We start from the raw sequence: 16,898 nt of genomic DNA on the forward strand, positions 1-16,898 counted from the left end.
GCCCCTTCGCCCGCCAATGTCAATATGGTATCTTATGCACGGCGGATGGCCACGTCCGTTGCGGACACTGCATAGCCACCTCGTACTCATGACACAAGTGTTTAACTTTTGCCGAAATTTGCTGCTGCATTTTTAGCTGTGTTGTTATTTTCTTTTACTGTTTTATATTCAGTACTAGCAAAATACCTGCGCTTTGCAGCGGAGAAGTAGTGTGTTAAAGAAGTAATGAATGCAACGTATAGTTGTCCAGGAGAAAAGCAATCTTGCCTGAAATCAATGGCATCGTTTTGTAGGGTCTGTGCCTGAGACTTATTACTTGTCATCACGCAGCTGAGTCTTATTGGAAATTAGAGGCATCTGAATTGAAATGGGAGATCAGAGGGTATAAAGGGGACGCGAGGAATACATTGAGTGTGGAGAAACTCTAGAGACAGCGTGCGTATTAACTTGTGGATTTTTCTGTGAGTATTTGGTGGCAGCGTGACGAAGTTGCTTCCTCAAGACCGCGTTAGCCGCGGAGCGCAGCTCAGAGCGAAATGAGGTGAATGGGAGGGGAGATGATGACATCACTCCCCCACCCGCCTTAACTGTCAACACCACCCCCCCACAAACACAGTCTCTCGGAATTTGCATAAGCACAGCCCTTCACCAGCAATTTTAACTTAGTTACAAAGTGATCAAAACTCTCGTTTATACCCTGCGTCCTCTCATTAAACTTGTATCCTGCATTAGCCGTGGGCATGACAAACGCCATCGGCAGCCTGTCTATGAACTTAATTTAAACTTTAGGTTTACACCATGCTTTGTTTCTGAAGTAGCTGCACTCATGAATATGCTTGTATGTGTCACTCGCTTGCTTCTTATTGTTTCGCTGACTTCTCAATTGTATAATGCATGTTTTCTTCAGCGCTTTTTGGAGCTCTTCCTTGTTTTCTACGTACTGCGTTGACAGACAGTTTACGTGATTACGTGGGAGGCGTGATGATGTCACACGAAACTCCGCCCCCCCACGGCCATCAAGCTCAACTCCATTACAGTATATGGAGAAAAATAGGTTCCAGTTATGACCATTACGCGTAAAAATTTCGAAATGAAACCTGCCCAACTTTTGTAAGTAAGCTGTAAGGAATGAGCCTGCCAAAGTTCAACCTTCTACCTACACGGGCAGTTGGAGAATTAGTGATGAGTGAGTGAGTCAGTGAGTGAGTGAGGGCTTTGCCTTTTATTAGTATAGATATATTGGCGTGGCAGCCCTGTGCAGGTGCACAGTTTGCACATGCCTAAGGCCGCCTCTGCAGTACTGTCTCTTTCAAAACGTACTACCCTCCAATTCCTGTCCTTCCTTTTCTTTCTCCAAGTAACCGATCGCCACACAATCAGCTCTGTAATAGACGTTAAGCCATCTGTAAGCTTATAACGCCAATTCTTCAAAACTTGTGAGGAACATTGAAATATCTTCGTGGTACATGTTTAATTATTCTATTGTTCTAGCCAGTCCCAGTGAAGCATACAGTGTGAGGCAGGAACAATCCGTTAGTGGAGCGCCAGATCCTTGCTAGCATAGCAACACCGTGTCCTTTAATTATTAACAATGTAGATTATTTAAATGAAGTTAAAGTTTTATCTGTATAATAAACATATTTTGCTGCACTTCATCTTAAAAATGATATTATTATCATATGTAAATATGCACTTTATAAAGTGGCTCAGGTTGTGCAATATTATAACTGTAGTGCAAGTTTACAGTGGGGTGATTGTACTTATAAGTCCAAACAGTTCTACAAGGATTAGTTGATGGACTGATTGAGTGCATTTAGAGCTCTTGGGATGAAACTCTTTCTGAACTGTGAGGTCCGTACAGGAAAGGTCTGAAGCGTTTGCCATGCGAGAAGCAGTTCAAATAGGAAGCATGGCTGAGGCAGAATGTGCTTGATGCTGTACCGATTATTCTCTTTCCAATCAGCTACTCTAAGTGGTGCAGTGAGGGTAATATGGAAAAAGATGATCTGCTGTGGCAACCCCTAACGGGAGCAGCTGAAAGAGGAAGAAGGTGCAGTGAGAGTAACAATGTTAAAGCAGTTATGGTATTTGGAATAGTTTGACCATTCTGTGGACCATTATATTGTTATTGGTTAATTACAATCAGATGCATTTCTGTGCGTACGCACTGTTTATACATGAGGCCCCTGAAGAACTGAGATGTTCCAATCAGTTTTTTTAAGACCGATACCAATTACTGATTTCATGTAAAGTAGAATCGGGCAATTCTGATAGCGGTTACAATATTTTTTTTTTTTTTAAATCCTTTTTAATTTTTTTTTTTTTTTTTTACTTTCACTAAGCTGTTACATAACCAAATTTGTAGAGGCCTTATGTTTTATGGTTATTTGTTCAGCTGTTATTTGTTCAGTTTTTATTAACAAAATTAAATTCTTTAGGCCTATTGTTCAGTGACTGTAAAATATACTAAAGTAAATAAAATGCCCTTAAAACATTTTTTAAATGAATAAAACATGTGAACAAAATATTCATCCGTAATTCACATGTTGTAAAACAAACAAATGTGTGTCCTAATTAGAAGCCACAATCCTAATAAAATGTTCAAGTTTATCAAGAAGATTCAAGGCTTTTTCTTAGTGTGCTCAAACCTTTTACACTTAATTACACATTACCTTGATTTATAGCCTTTAATGTTATGAATTCTTTATATTTGTGGATTTCTTGAGTTAATACCAATTTCAGTTGAGAAAAAATGTTAAAGCATTCAATACTTACTTCCCCATTGTAAAATTGACACATTTGACTCTTAAGCTAACAAGCCTATTTTTTGTCTGCTAAGGAGAGAGGACAAATTACTCTTTATATGTTCTTTTTCTAATTAAACATGTGAGCTGCTGTACTAAGCATAAAGCTCGCTTACTGTCCACAATAAAAAATTATTACTTGGTTAGCCAATATTCCTGCCTCTGTTCTCTCCTAAAGTTTGACTGTCGGATCACTGTTCACAGGAAGTTCCTTCAGCAAAATGACAGTGCAGTTCCTTAACTTCCGTAATGCTGTATGTACAGTGGCACAACTAAATTACCAAAAAGCTTGGGTAAACTAACTGATCTCAAAAACGATTTCAGAATCTGATTTTCTATTGCCCATCAAGTCAGTTAATGTGAAAATAGCAGCCAAAAGATTGAAGGATCACTAGTGGAGTACACACCAACTTGATACAGTGGTGGAAATAAAAATGCAGCACAGTTTGGAAGAAGTTGATTTCTTTTTATTTAAGGGATTATATTTCATAGACAGGATAACTGAGAACAGATAACTTGGTAATTGAGCATTAGTGACTTGAGCAGCAATCTAATGATTCAAATTTAGGCACTTAAAGAGAAATAACAGGAGCTAATCCTATATATTCTAGGGTCCAGACATGACATGGACACATGCCTTTGCTAGCTCTTGCAGTACCTTTAGAAGGAAATGGAAACTTAATTGACGCCAAAAAAAAAAAAAAACATGAGAGAGAATTTTGAAGAACAGGGTTTATTTACAAGAATATTTATTTATATAGCACATTTTCACACTAGATGTGTATGAAAGTGCTTTACAAGACGTTCAGAAGAAATAGTTACAAAGCATAAATAAGTAAAATGAAATATAAATAAATAGCTTAAATAAAAAATGTCCACAATAAAGGTAAACAAGTAATAGAAATGTTCTTAAATATGGATTAAATTGGTAAACGTATCTAAATAGTCTGAAGCTCATGTCCTAAATAATCTTAAAAGCCTTTTTTATCTTCTGACAGCTTCACAAACAGGCAGACATGCAGGAAGAAAGGAACCGCATTGAAAGAGTACTTGGGGCAATTGCAGCACCAGAGCTCATCCAGAAGGTTCTCAACTTTGCTCTATCGGTGAGTGACTGAAGGAGAGAGACGTAAGCAAATCATATTCTAGTTTGAGTGATTTTAAGTGAGAAGGGCTGTGTTCTGCAGAAGAGAAGGATTATTTTTGGCAAATGGGAGCAGACATTCACAATGAAATGTTTATTTATATTTTTAAAGCAAACACCTCGCCATCTGTGTTATAATGCCAAGACTGGATACTGCGGTAATGTGGCTAAGCCACATAGATGTATTAATATTATCTTGGTTGTAAACATTCCTTTGTTTTCTTGTTTGTAGGATTGTTTTACCTCATGTTAATCATCTCAACATACACTGCCTTCTGCATGGCATCTCATGAAAATGATCATAATAACAGCCTTGTCTAAACTGAGAATAAAATGTGAAGTAATGGATGTAATGTTTTGTTTGACATTTATAGGAAGAAGTGCGTCCTCAGGATACGGTGTCAGTAATTGGTGGTGTTGCAGGCAGCAGTAAACAGGGCAGAAAGGCAGCTTGGAAGTTTGTTCGAGATAACTGGGAGGAGCTTTACAACCGGTACCAGGGAGGCTTCCTCATCTCCAGATTAATCAAGGCAAGTCTCCAGGGCTTCAGTCCTACAAGTGATTTTTCAAAGTTAGGCCTGGTCGACATGAGCTGGAACGAGCAACGAGGTAGCAAACTTCTGTTCACTGATTCCTCTAGATTCTTATCTACTTTAGGTTTTTACAAGGGTTTCATCAATTGCAGTCACTAGGGGGAAACGCCTGAGCATTTTCAAAACCCATCTAATGAAGCCAGCAGATACCAGAAAAAAAGGTTATGTTAATTTCAAAACAAAGCACACACGGATTAAACATCCTACAGGGAAACCAACAAAAATGCAAAACCATCTGGCCTTTACAATAACCTGTGTGCAGCTTTTTCTAACAGATCATGATAGCAACTCCTTCAAAGCCCATCCTGTAACTCTCTGAATCACCTCTGGTGTCTGTCTCCTCCTGGCAGTCAGGCTTTGCCAAGCATGTTTCTTCAGACCAAGTTCTAACAAGACTAGATCTGAAAGGGCTTTTTAGCCTTTAGAAGAAACCAGTGCCGAGTACTGGTTAGTGTCTGTGTGTGGACTGATTTTGCATTCAACTAGTGTCATTCTAGTTTCACTACATCTAGCAATCTCAAGTGTTCCTCCAGTTCTGGACTATAGCTTCCAGAAAAGAACCAGACAATTCTAAGCCATCTGTTTACTACATACGTTGCGGAAAAATAACCCAAGAGATGTAAATTTCCATGGTCTAACACCACAAGTCATCTCATTTTAAAGATTAGCAATGAGGTGAACTGCCAGTGGTCAGTCACAAACCTGCAACGCAAGGCTCAGAAGCGATTTCCTTGTGGTATGAACTAAAGGAGTAACTAACCACTAGTCAACCCTGCAGAGACTGTCTCTGAACACTCTTGAGTGGTGGGCTTTCTGGTAACACCAGCTTATCTGTCACATTGTCAGTCCCTGCCTTTTCTGTGCAGTGCCAGCACTACACTCCACCCATTCACAGTGCAAATCCCATCCTCATCACCAAGTCAATTGTTGTGGACTGCAAAACATTTCAGTTCAAAGTTGCACTTTGCTAAGTGCTGGTGATCAGCTGTGAACTTGCATTATATGGCTCAGAAGCAATCTCCTTGCAGCATGAGCTAAACGAGTAACCCCATTAGTCAGCCACGCAGAGTTTGTTTCTGAACTCTGCCAGCCCAAATCTTTTCTGTGCAATGTAACCACTACTATGCAGATGATTCCTGCTACCCCCAATGACCAGAGTAGGGAATTTCTTGTACTAAACTTCCAGTCTCCTTTGTCTTATGCATATTTCCCTTGTATCTTTCACTGCATTCTAAACTATTATAGAGCATGTTACCTCCTATTGGTCATGGCAAAATAATATGTCTGTTGTTAGAAGCTGCATAATCTCTACCAATGTGTCTTACATACCATGTCCTATCCCAAGCTGTATATACTGTAATTACATGCACCCCTGACCCCAACCAGGTCACCCTTTTCACCATCTTATTTTCTAACTTTCTAATCCAGTTTAGAATCATGAAAAGCCAATCTATATTCTGGCTGCATAAGATGCAGAGCTGGAGGAGTGCACCCAAGGAGTGTCAGAGTATTGCTGGATATAACTGACAGACCAATTTTATGACATTGTTTAATCTGTACTTTGTAGCTATCTTTCTTTGAGTTTAATTTCTAATTGATCCCTTCTGACTGAAATAAAACTGGTTAATATACAAACATAATTGCTTAGGCTTAATAAATAAAGCATGTTGATGATTAATAGCATTAAAACACAGATCCTCATGACAAAACAGTGGTTAGCATTGCTGTCTCATAAATTAAAGGACCTTCCGGGTTTTCCTTTCTCACCTCCAAATGATGGGTAAAGTAAGATTAACTGGCAACTCTCAGTTGGCCTGTGTGGTTAGGGGGGGAGGGGGTTGGGGTAGGCTGTGAGTATTGAGATGGACCTGATGGATCTCTCCTGGGTTGTGTCCCACCTTGTAGCACTGCAGCTGGGATAGGCTACAGCTTCTACCACTTTGAATTAGATTAAGTGAGTTTGAGAATGCAAGCATGCATGTTGTATTACTAGTTCTGCAAACACTAAGGTTTAGACTTTGGTCTGATGATTTTAACTGACAAGAAGATGTTCTTCTTTGGGGGATTTGATGGCATTTAGTACTGTTTATTGGGTATTTAATTTGTTTTATAATTCTGTTTTCTGCTTTTGCATAATGGCTGTGCCCGTTCTCTTGCAGCTTAGTGTTGATGGATTTGCAGCTGATAAGATGGCGGCAGAGGTCAAGGTAAGAATTTCTTAAACTTGCAATGGCACCACATACACTGAGGCATTAAAAGGTAACTTACAGTACAGTAGGTTTATGACCTTTATAAATCATCACAGAGTAAAAACAGCTGGGTTACAGTGAACCAATAAAATGAATCTTTCATTTTGAAAGACATTATTGTACAGTAGGAGGCTAAAATGAAATGTCACACAATTTTTTTTTCTATGTTACATTTCAGTAAAATGCACTGCCACCTTTTCATGGTTGTGATTTAACAGAGAATTACTTATGAGAACACCTGTGGAAATTAAGGGGAAGTACATTTAGGACTGAAGCCAGGAAGCATTTTTTACTCATAATTGTGGAAATCTGGAACAAACTACAAAGTATAAACCTCAACCACTGGATTAGATACTGAGACAGCCTAAGCCAATGTCACATTACTTAACTTCTAGTCGTAGGGTATGTCAGACTTGCTGACGGCAGTTACTGATCTCGTCTCCAGACTGTCAATTTAAGCGACTGAAAAATTGCTGGACATGCCAAGTTATGTGACAGCATGCCAACTTCCAGCACAGTCATGTCCACCCCTTATTTTAATAGCGGGTAGTGCGCTACCTGATAGATCCAGTGCTGTACAAAGGTTTAACAGATATGGCAAGTCCCACCACAGTTTCTGCCCTTTTTTTTTTTCTTCATTCTGTCATGGTGTGTAAAACGAGAGACATCAGACAGGTGAGCTTCTATTCTGTTTATGAGGTCCAAAACAACCACATTCCTTATTCCTTGTTGCTGCATTATATGCATTCAACTTTTAGATGAACATTCATTGGTTATAATTTTTGGAAATCACTAGAAAAGTCACCTAATGTGGCATGGCCTTTAGCTACTAGCTAAACAATCAATCATAATGGATGCTGACTTTTATTAGTCATAGTCCGATGGACTAGTATATAACTAAATCCACCATCTGTCTGGATCCTGTTACTCTGTAATTAGAAAGTTACTACGGTATTTTTAAAATATGAATGAATACACAAAACTGCAATTAAAAAAAAAATATATGAAAGAGGCATCAAATCAGCACTAATTCATGTAAAAATTATCTTTGCTTTACCAAGCTAAATTTCCTTCATTAAGGTAAATCATAATGCAGACTTTGAATTTAAAACAGTCTGAAACTGATCAGAGATTAAAAAAAAGTGATTAGAGCTCATGACGTTCACACTAAGTGCCCCCCATTTAAAACACTTAACTAGCAACACAGCTATCATTTCTTGAAAAACATTCTTGTGCATTCATAACATTCCATTGTGTATGTCTGTACAATTAATTGTACAATGTTAAACAATATGTTGCCTGTCTTCTGAATAGAAGTATTTTTACTGGGAGAAATGGTTTTGTCCTTCTTTTTGGCAGAAATACAGAAATGAAACTGTAACCTAAAACCACATGCAACTTTCTGTCTCTAGTGTGAAATTTTATTATTATTTAAAAAACAATATTTATTCTTCAAAACAGAGCAGATTCCACTGCCTTAGTGCAGGGGTTGCAAAGTCTGGTCCTGGAGGACCACCGTGGCTACAGGTTTTCATTCTCTTGTTAATGAGCGCACTGATTAACTTCTTGTGAATTCATTTTAATTGACTTGTTTTTTTTATGATCTGTTCCTCTGAATTTCTTCATCGTTCCTCTGAATTGCTTCATTTATTTCCCAAAGTGGCACCCAAACAGAAATGAAAGGTGAAGTGAATGAGCCAACAGAAGACTGACCAAGTCAGGGCCTTAAACTCCAACCAAGTTCACTCCAACCGGCTGCTTAATGAGGCACCGATTCTTGTCGTTAATTAAACCTGTTCTTTAATTCTGTGGCTTTTTGCTGTTCTCGTGGTACATTAGCAGACATTTCTGAAACTGTTGATTTTCTTTTAAGAACTCTGTTAAAATGTTTTGGGGACCTGAGCAGACCAACATTCCTGAGACCTTCATTGTTCTTTATTTTCAGATATTGTATGACAGACACCAGTTGTTTTGGCTCATTTTGTATCTCATTATTAATTGGTTGCTAATGAAGGAAAAAGAAACAAACAATTAAGGGGTCTGACTCTTCAAGAGCAAGTTAATTAAAATTAGTTAAAAAAAAAAAAGTTAATTAACAAAATGGTTGGAATGAAAACCTGCAGCCACGGTGGCCCTCCAGGACTGGAGTTGGCGACCCCTGGTTTAGTGAAAGCTTCAGTGCAGCAGAGAGGGAGAGATTCTTGGGGTGCAGTGCAAGATTTTACGAATGGTCTCATAACTTAGTCACCTGACAAACAAGAAATTAATCAGTACAGTTTATATGCCTTGTCATAAACAACTTTAAAAAATATATATTTTTTTTCATATCAGCTCCACTATTAATTTAAAAAAAAATTTCTAAATGAGCTTGGAAATGCATGAACATATCCCAGTTTTCTTGTAACAATTAAATGTGATGAGGCACCTACCAGTTGTCCATGGCCACTGTAACTGCTTTCAGTGTACAACACTGCCACAGCCTTATATAATATACCCCCCTCCATACTTAATCAATGACCACCCCAAAAATAGTTGAATTTGTGTGACTCAGCAGCTCTTTTCAGTTTGACATTTCAAACTAGTGTTGCAGTCCCATCACCTCACATTGTCGTTGTCATCCTCTGTTCCCCTTTCTGATTCGTGTCTTTGTTTTTACATCATCTCAGTTTGACTGGCTCACAGACGGCCATGACATAGGGAATATTTTTTTAATTTTCGGGCCATAGAAACAAAGACAGTCCACAGTGTTTCACTTATTACTGCTATGCTGAAGAGCGGGTGTTCTATGGCACAAAGTTCATGCTTGGATGAACCCTGGTAGCTTTACTACACAACCATGTACAGACCCATCACAAACATGCCCAGAGCCTTGTTTTGGTTGCAACTCATAGCGTAGGAAACACTGATAAGGAAGTGTAAAGTACTGAGTGTTCCTAAGACTGAAACAGAAACCTTCTGCCACTGTGGCCCTGCAAAAAGACATGCATACGCTTTAAGAAAGGCAGCCTAACATTTTCTTTACTGTTGTGAATACAATTTAATTCATAGAGATGAAGTATAGTGCCTTACATGGTTTAACTTGGCCTTGTAACAGTTTCTCAAAATGCTGCATCAGAAGTTAAGCAAAATGACATCTTTTATTGCCTAACTGAACCAATTACAATATGCCATCTTTCAGGGCAACTGAGGCCCTTTCTTCACACCCTACTACTTCAAAGTGCTAGAAAAAAAATCACAAATTATAAAATCAAAGCATTTTACATGAAACAATGTGAGCACAGTGTAATATAATTTGTCAATCTCTGTTTTAGTGATATTTCATTTGAAAGTTTTGGCGCTGTACCATGTCCAGCTTCTACAGAGGTGGTAATTTGTTCAGTGATGCATAGAACATACCCTTGTAGCTACTGGCCAATGGGGAATGTGGATTTAATCTTGAAAGTGTTTTAGTTTACAGTGCATTTGTGCTTCGATTTACTGCAAATGCAGTGGATGTGGAGTACAGTGGTCTGGACTAGGAACATTAGCAAGTAACTTTTTGATTCACTAGTGTAAAAAAAGTTTAAGGTTTATTGACTTTTTGGTTAATTTAAATATGCATTGGGAAATTTAGCTGCCTTTCTGCACTGCAACGCCAGATAGACAATGTATGACAGGTTGCTCATTTAAATAGGCATAAGAGTGCAGCTCTTAATCTATACACTAAGGTTGATTAAAAGCCAAAAATTGGGTCAGCACTGTCCCCGAATCCTAGTGCAAGTGCCAGTAGCAATGTACTATTTGTCAATAGAGAGGACTTAGAAAACCAATTGCACAGGATGGCTGAGGTCTTTAATAATCCTGTGTACCTCTCTAAGGCAAGGAGGGTTGTGTATGGACAGATGTGAACAGATGGGGGCCAAGTGCCAGTCATATTCTGTGCTACCTTCATCACTCTGTGCAGGCATTTACTATCTTAGGCCGAACAAGTGCCACCCCAGGATATGATGCACATAATGAGAGAGGGAAGTGGAAGTTTGTGAGAACTTATAGAGAAATGTGAGCTGTCCTCGGATGTCTGAGGAAGTAGATAAACACTGTGGTTGCTAATTCACTGAGCCCCATGAACTGGGCCTATGCAAATGTTTCTCTCGTACACTGCAAGTCCCTGTCAATGAATAATATAACATATCTTAAATGTGGCAAGAGGCTACCTGAACATACCTGAAATCCTGGTGCTGTCGGAGTTGGTTGTTCTTGCCTGCCTGTGTCACTGACTTGTAAGCATGTTCACATAATACTATTCCTAGAAAAAAATGCATAAAATACTTTTTAGTTATCTAAGGAGGAATATTTGTTACACAATGTTACATGTATAATGCATAAATAAAACATTTTCAGGAAAACATACCCTTCATTACATTCTATGATACTAAGCAGAAGTTATTAATCATTCAAAGGGAGTTATTTTAATCTTAGTCTTAATACCTCTTCCATCTTTGACCATTGAAGTCAAACACATGTACTTTACTGCTGCATTGCCAATAATAGAATTTTGCAGTATGCTCCTGCAGTAAGCACACTTGTCCTAGATTTGTAGTCAAGGAATTCACAAGGGATGAGAGAGCAGAGCTGAAACACACTTGGTAGTATAGTGTTGTACAAATGCGAATTTCCTTTTTTTTTTTTAAATCCCTTTTCTGTACTGGTATTCCTTCTAGCATACAATAGTGTGCTGAGGAATTGTTTTTTGTTTTTTTTACACAGTGTCATTTTTACATATGGGGGTCTCTGTCACCACCTCCCTCAGTTTTCTACAATAAGTATGTCAATGGATAACTGAAGCCAGACTCCATTAGCTGTCTTCCATTCCTCAGAGCTGTATTTTTGGTGACAGAAGAGTGACATTGGTGCTTCTCTGATCAAAAGAGAGGATCAGATGATCAGAGTTACATTTTATTTTTATTACATACTTATGAGATATGCTGTATGCTTCATTGCACAGCTCTGTGCATACTGTAAGTTTTCAAACACTCTCCTTGCAGACTAACTTAGGGAGACCATCTTGTCCTAATTAACACTGCTGTTATTAGACACCAGTTCTGAGGACTGTGGCTGTCAATCTATTAAGTGATTCATGCCACTAAAGGATTCTACAAAGTAGAAACACATTCCTGCAAAATAGATGGGAGAAAAAGGTGGTGGCAGTAACATATTTTACTTCCTTTGGCTCAAAGAACTCTGCAGGTGATGACAAGTCATTTGTTAAATTTTAAGAAAGCTATAGTGATTGTTCCAGAAAAGAGAAAAAAACTCACATTATCAATAAATGTCTCTAGTCAGAGCCATGGTCTTCCAAGTAAATAGCATATGGCTCTGAGAACTACATGATAAGGAAAGCAGGAGGATGCATGCTTTTTAATTGTGGCACTGAAGAAAATTGATGAGACGGGGGGCATGGATAGATAGATAGATAGATATACAATAGATGGATAGATATAGTATTAATGAAACATTGTAGTACTTCACCGTAGTTGCTGATAGACAGGCCTGATGTGCTAGAGGTCGAACTAAACTACAACCTGATACAAGACAGGTGAACTGAATGAAGTGGTGACTTAGTTTGTGTATCTGCCTTTTATGTTTTCCTTCTCTTTCTTGTGAGCCCATTATAAGTGAGCATCTTGCATCAGTTGCTTGAATAGATACTACAGTTTAAAAAGGTTGTTTATTTTTACTCCACCCAAAAATGATTTTATTTTTGTATGTTACTTACCCCCCTGTGTTTTGTAATGATGACGAGAAAACTTTTTAATCTAATATTTGCAAGCAGAATGGAGATAAATGATGTGTATATGATAGAATGCAAAAGATAACAACAACAACAACAACATTTATTTATATAGCACATTTTCATACAAACAGTAGCTCAAAGTGCTTTACATATTAAAGAATAGAAAAATGAAAGACACAATTATAAAACAAAATAAATCAACATTAATTAACATCGAATAAGAGTAAGGTTCAATGGCCAGGGGGGACAGAAAAAACAAAAAAACTCCAGACGGCTGGAGAAAAAATAAAATCTGTAGGGATACCAAATACATATATACCATATATACACATATATATGGTATATAGATACCAAAAACATCCATGGAAAAAATTTCTCATGTCACTTGTGTTGCATAATCCACATGTCAGTTATCAAGTCATATGCTTACAACGTGCCAAATGTTATTGTTAAATATATGCTTCCAGAAAAATTAACTCATGGCATAAACAAAAAAACTTTTCCCCTCATTAATCGGTTACAAGTGTCTTCAGTACAAATCACTATAAAACACTTGGGTGAGTCACATACAGTGGGTACGGAAAGTATTCAGACCCCCTTCAATTATTCACTCTTTGTTAAATTGCAGCCATTTGCTAAAATCATTTAAATAAATTTTTTCCTCATTAATGTACACACAGCATCCCATATTGACAGACAAAAAAAAAAAATTTTTGAAATTGTTGCAGATTTATTAAAAAAGAAAAACTGAAATATCACATGGTCCTAAGTATTCAGACCCTTTGCTCAGTATTTAGTAGAAGCACCCTTTTCAGCTAATACAGCCATGAGTCTTCTTGGGAAAGAAGCAACACGTTTTTCACACCTGGATTTGGGGATCCTCTGCCATTCATCCTTGCAGATCCTCTCCAGTTCTGTCAGGTTGGATGGTAAACGTTGGTGGACAGCCATTTTTAGGTCTCTCCAGAGATGCTCAATTGGGTTTAAGTCAGGGCTCTGGCTGGGCCATTCAAGAACAGTCACAGAGTTGTTGTGAAGCCACTCCTTCGTTATTTTAGCTGTGTGCTTAGGGTCATTGTCTTGTTGGAAGGTAAACCTTCGGCCCAGTCTGAGGTCCTTAGCACTCTGGAGAAGGTTTTTGTCCAGGATATCCCTGTACTTGGCCGCATTCATCTTTACCTTGATTGCAACCAGTCGTCCTGTCCCTGCAGCTGAAAAACACCACCACAGCATGATGCTGCCACTCTGCCATAAAGCCCTGACTGGTGGAGGGCTGCAGTGATGGTTGACTTTCTACAACTTTCTCCCATCTCCTGACTGCATCTCTGGAGCTCAGCCAAAGTGATCTTTGGATTCTTCTTTACCTCTCTAACCAAGGCTCTTCTCCCCCGGTAGCTCAGCTTGGCTGGATGGCCAGCTCTAGGAAGAGTTCTGGTCATCCAAAATGTCTTCCATTTAAGGATTATGGAGGCCAATTCTGTCTCTGAGCTCTTCAGGCATTTCCTTTGACCTCATGATTCTCTTTTGCTCTGTCATGCATTGTGAGCTGTAAGGTCTTATATAGACAGGTGTGTGGCTTTCCTAGTCAAGTCCAATCAGTATAATCAAGCACAGCTGGACTCAAATGAAGGTGATCTCAAGGATGATCAGAAGAAATGGAAAGCACCTGAGTTAAATATATGAGTGAAAAATTGAAGGGGGTCTGAATACTTTCTGTACCCATAGTATACAGTGTGTGTGTGTATATATATATATATATATATATATATATATATATATATATATATATATATAATATAATATAGAGAGAGACTGACTGTCTCTCTCTCGGTGGAATATTCCTTTAAGCTCCTGCCACATTGCACGACTTTAGCAGCTATTTTAATTTGTAGCCTTTATTTACATTATCTTGACACTCATTGTTGACCCCTGTAGAGTTTTAGAAGGCTAGCAGCTCAGTCATAATACTCAACAACCAGCCACAAAGTTCATAACCAGTAGCATACAATCCTGTTGTCCACAAACATACAGTGGCGGCGGCAGCTACTAACCTGGTTGTTCTCCATGTTGATTCCTTATCGGTTTATATTCTAGTGTGCCCTATGTGGATCGGTTAATGTAATGTGATGACGTTGGCAATACTTTTGTGGCACAATAGAAAATTTGAAATTGAGACAAGAAGCTATAGGATATACACAAGGGAAGTGTGACTGTGGTGCGGTCTGTGGTAGGAGTGATGGATGCATTCAAGATGGAGGTGGTATTAAATCAGGGATCGTCTCTGAGCCCTTTCTTATTTGCATTGCTGATGCACAGGTTGACAGACAAGATTAGACAGGAGTCCCATGGACTATGATGTTTGCTGATGACATTGTGATCTGTAGTGATAGTAGGGAGCAGGTTGAGGAGACCCCTGGAGAGGTGGAGATATGCTCTAGAGAGGAGAGGACTGAAGGTCAGTATGACCACCACGACAGAATACATGTGTGTAAATGAGAGGGAGGTCAGTGGAATGGTGAGGATGCAAGGAGTAGAGTTGGCGAAGGTGGATGAGTTTAAATACTTGGGATCAACAGTAAAGAGTAATAGTGATTGTGGAAGAGAGGTGAAGAAGAGAGTACAGGCAGGGTGGAATGGGTGGAGAAGAGTGTCGGGAGTGATTTGTGACAGACGGGTATCAGCAAGAGTGAAGGGGAAGGTCTACAGGATGGTAGTGAGACCAGCTTTGTTATATGGGTTGGAGACGGTGGCACTGACCAAAAAGCAGGAGACGGAGCTAGAGGTAGAAGAGTTAAAGATGCTAAGATTTGCATTGGGTTTGACGAGGATGGACAGGATTAGAAATGAGGACATTAGAGGGTCAGCTCAAGTTGGACGGTTGTGAGACAGTCAGAGAGGCGAGATTGCGCTGGTTTGGACATGTGCAGAGGAGAGATGAGGGGTATATTGGGAGAAGGATACTAAGGATAGAGCTGCCAGGCAAGAAAAAAATAGGAAAGCCTAAAAGAAGGTTTATGGATGTGGTTAGAGAGGACATGCAAGTGATGGGTATAACAGAACAAGAGGCAGAGGACAGAAAGATATGGAAAAAGATGATCCGCTGTGGCGACCCCTACCAGGAGCAGCCGAAAGAAGACAGAAAGAAGAAAGACAAGAAGCCATGAGGCAGCTGTATAATCTGTCATCCTCGCAATTTGTAATCATGTACTCTGACACCCTCAAGATAATAAGATTCAACAAGTGCAGTGGTTAAGTAACTTGAAGTTTTGCATGTTTAGGGAAATTTAGGCTTCCCATTTTATTTACCTGGATTTTCAAGAAACTATGTATGGCAATGACTTATGTTTTTTTTTTTTGTTTGTTTTTTTTTATTTAAAGAAGTGTTGTTCAAAGTAGTGTTGCATGCTATACTAGTAATAAAGAAAATACTGTGCTTAGCCAAATTTTAAAAAACCGCACTATACCAGCATTATTCAAAATTCAGCAATCTTACTAAACAAATATGTGACTGAAATCGTTTTATGCTGCATTCATTGAAAAATAAACCCGGAAAACTACAAGTAGGTGTGCTGATTCCGTGCATGCATTTCTGTGTCTCTGTGAAAAAGTTAGACTAATGGTACTTGTTAAGTTTTGTTACATACTTATGAACTTTGTTTACAAAAAAAATGATGAAAACTGCTGATAACACTCGTCATTCCCAACTTGTTGATAAACAGGGCCATCAGAATGGGATATGGCAAATAAAAAAGGTTACTCTGAAGACATTACAGAGCCTGTTTGCAAATGGCGTTACAAGGCTTTTCTTGCTAAAGGGGACAACACATTGAATCTTTCTAAGCATCTGTCTTTTGTTCATTGCAAAGGTCTTACAGGAGTTAGGAACTCCTATGCAGTGCACACAGTTTTAATTAATGCGCACTCCAGTAATATTTATTAGCCCCAAAGAAAAATGTGCTTTGTTCCAGATTTGTTAAATTGATTCAGACCGTGTCTACTGACTGATTTTCCTACTATATTTTGCTTATTTCTTTGAAACACTTTTATATTAAAATATTTCACATACTAAACATATATAAAATGATTAAAATGTGCTAGTGTTCTTTTTCATACATTCATAGGGTTCAGTTTCCTAAATAATTGTTTTGAGGAAAAACATTAATTTGGCATTTTATTTTGTGAACATATTCCATCTGTTTGCGTTAGTATAGGGATTGAGGAGCAAAAGCTAATCTGTAGCAAAGTCAAAATGTTAGTATTGATCCAACATTAGTTTAAACTCACCGGGCTGTTGTCGCGTGCACTTTCATTTTTGGAGCAAACATCAGGTGGGAT

General features: G+C 38.5%; 1 protein-coding gene and 1 long non-coding RNA gene across 3 annotated transcripts in view; one reads left to right on the top strand and one right to left on the bottom strand.

The window, feature by feature from the left end:
• npepps (aminopeptidase puromycin sensitive) overlaps nucleotides 1–16,898 on the top strand; it is a 103,123-nt gene that overhangs the window by 84,440 nt on the left and 1,785 nt on the right. Inside the window, exons 20-22 of the mRNA XM_039740799.1 lie at nucleotides 3,803–3,910; nucleotides 4,323–4,478; nucleotides 6,701–6,748. Of these exons, the coding sequence (XP_039596733.1) occupies nucleotides 3,803–3,910; nucleotides 4,323–4,478; nucleotides 6,701–6,748 (312 nt within the window). The remainder of the gene's footprint in view (nucleotides 1–3,802; nucleotides 3,911–4,322; nucleotides 4,479–6,700; nucleotides 6,749–16,898) is intronic.
• LOC120518169 overlaps nucleotides 1–16,898 on the bottom strand; it is a 52,498-nt gene that overhangs the window by 25,720 nt on the left and 9,880 nt on the right. Inside the window, exons 2-4 of one of the 2 annotated variants that reach the window (XR_005631189.1) lie at nucleotides 10,994–11,075; nucleotides 8,908–9,038; nucleotides 8,761–8,795 (exon numbers count right to left, since the gene is read on the bottom strand). This is a non-coding gene — a long non-coding RNA (uncharacterized LOC120518169). Of the gene's footprint in view, nucleotides 1–8,760; nucleotides 8,796–8,907; nucleotides 9,039–10,993; nucleotides 11,076–16,898 lie in introns of those variants that run through there. The other variant, XR_005631190.1, reaches the window with a different exon arrangement.

The sequence above is a fragment of the Polypterus senegalus genome, chromosome 17 (assembly GCF_016835505.1).
Source record: "Polypterus senegalus isolate Bchr_013 chromosome 17, ASM1683550v1, whole genome shotgun sequence".
Taxonomy (NCBI): domain Eukaryota; kingdom Metazoa; phylum Chordata; class Cladistia; order Polypteriformes; family Polypteridae; genus Polypterus; species Polypterus senegalus.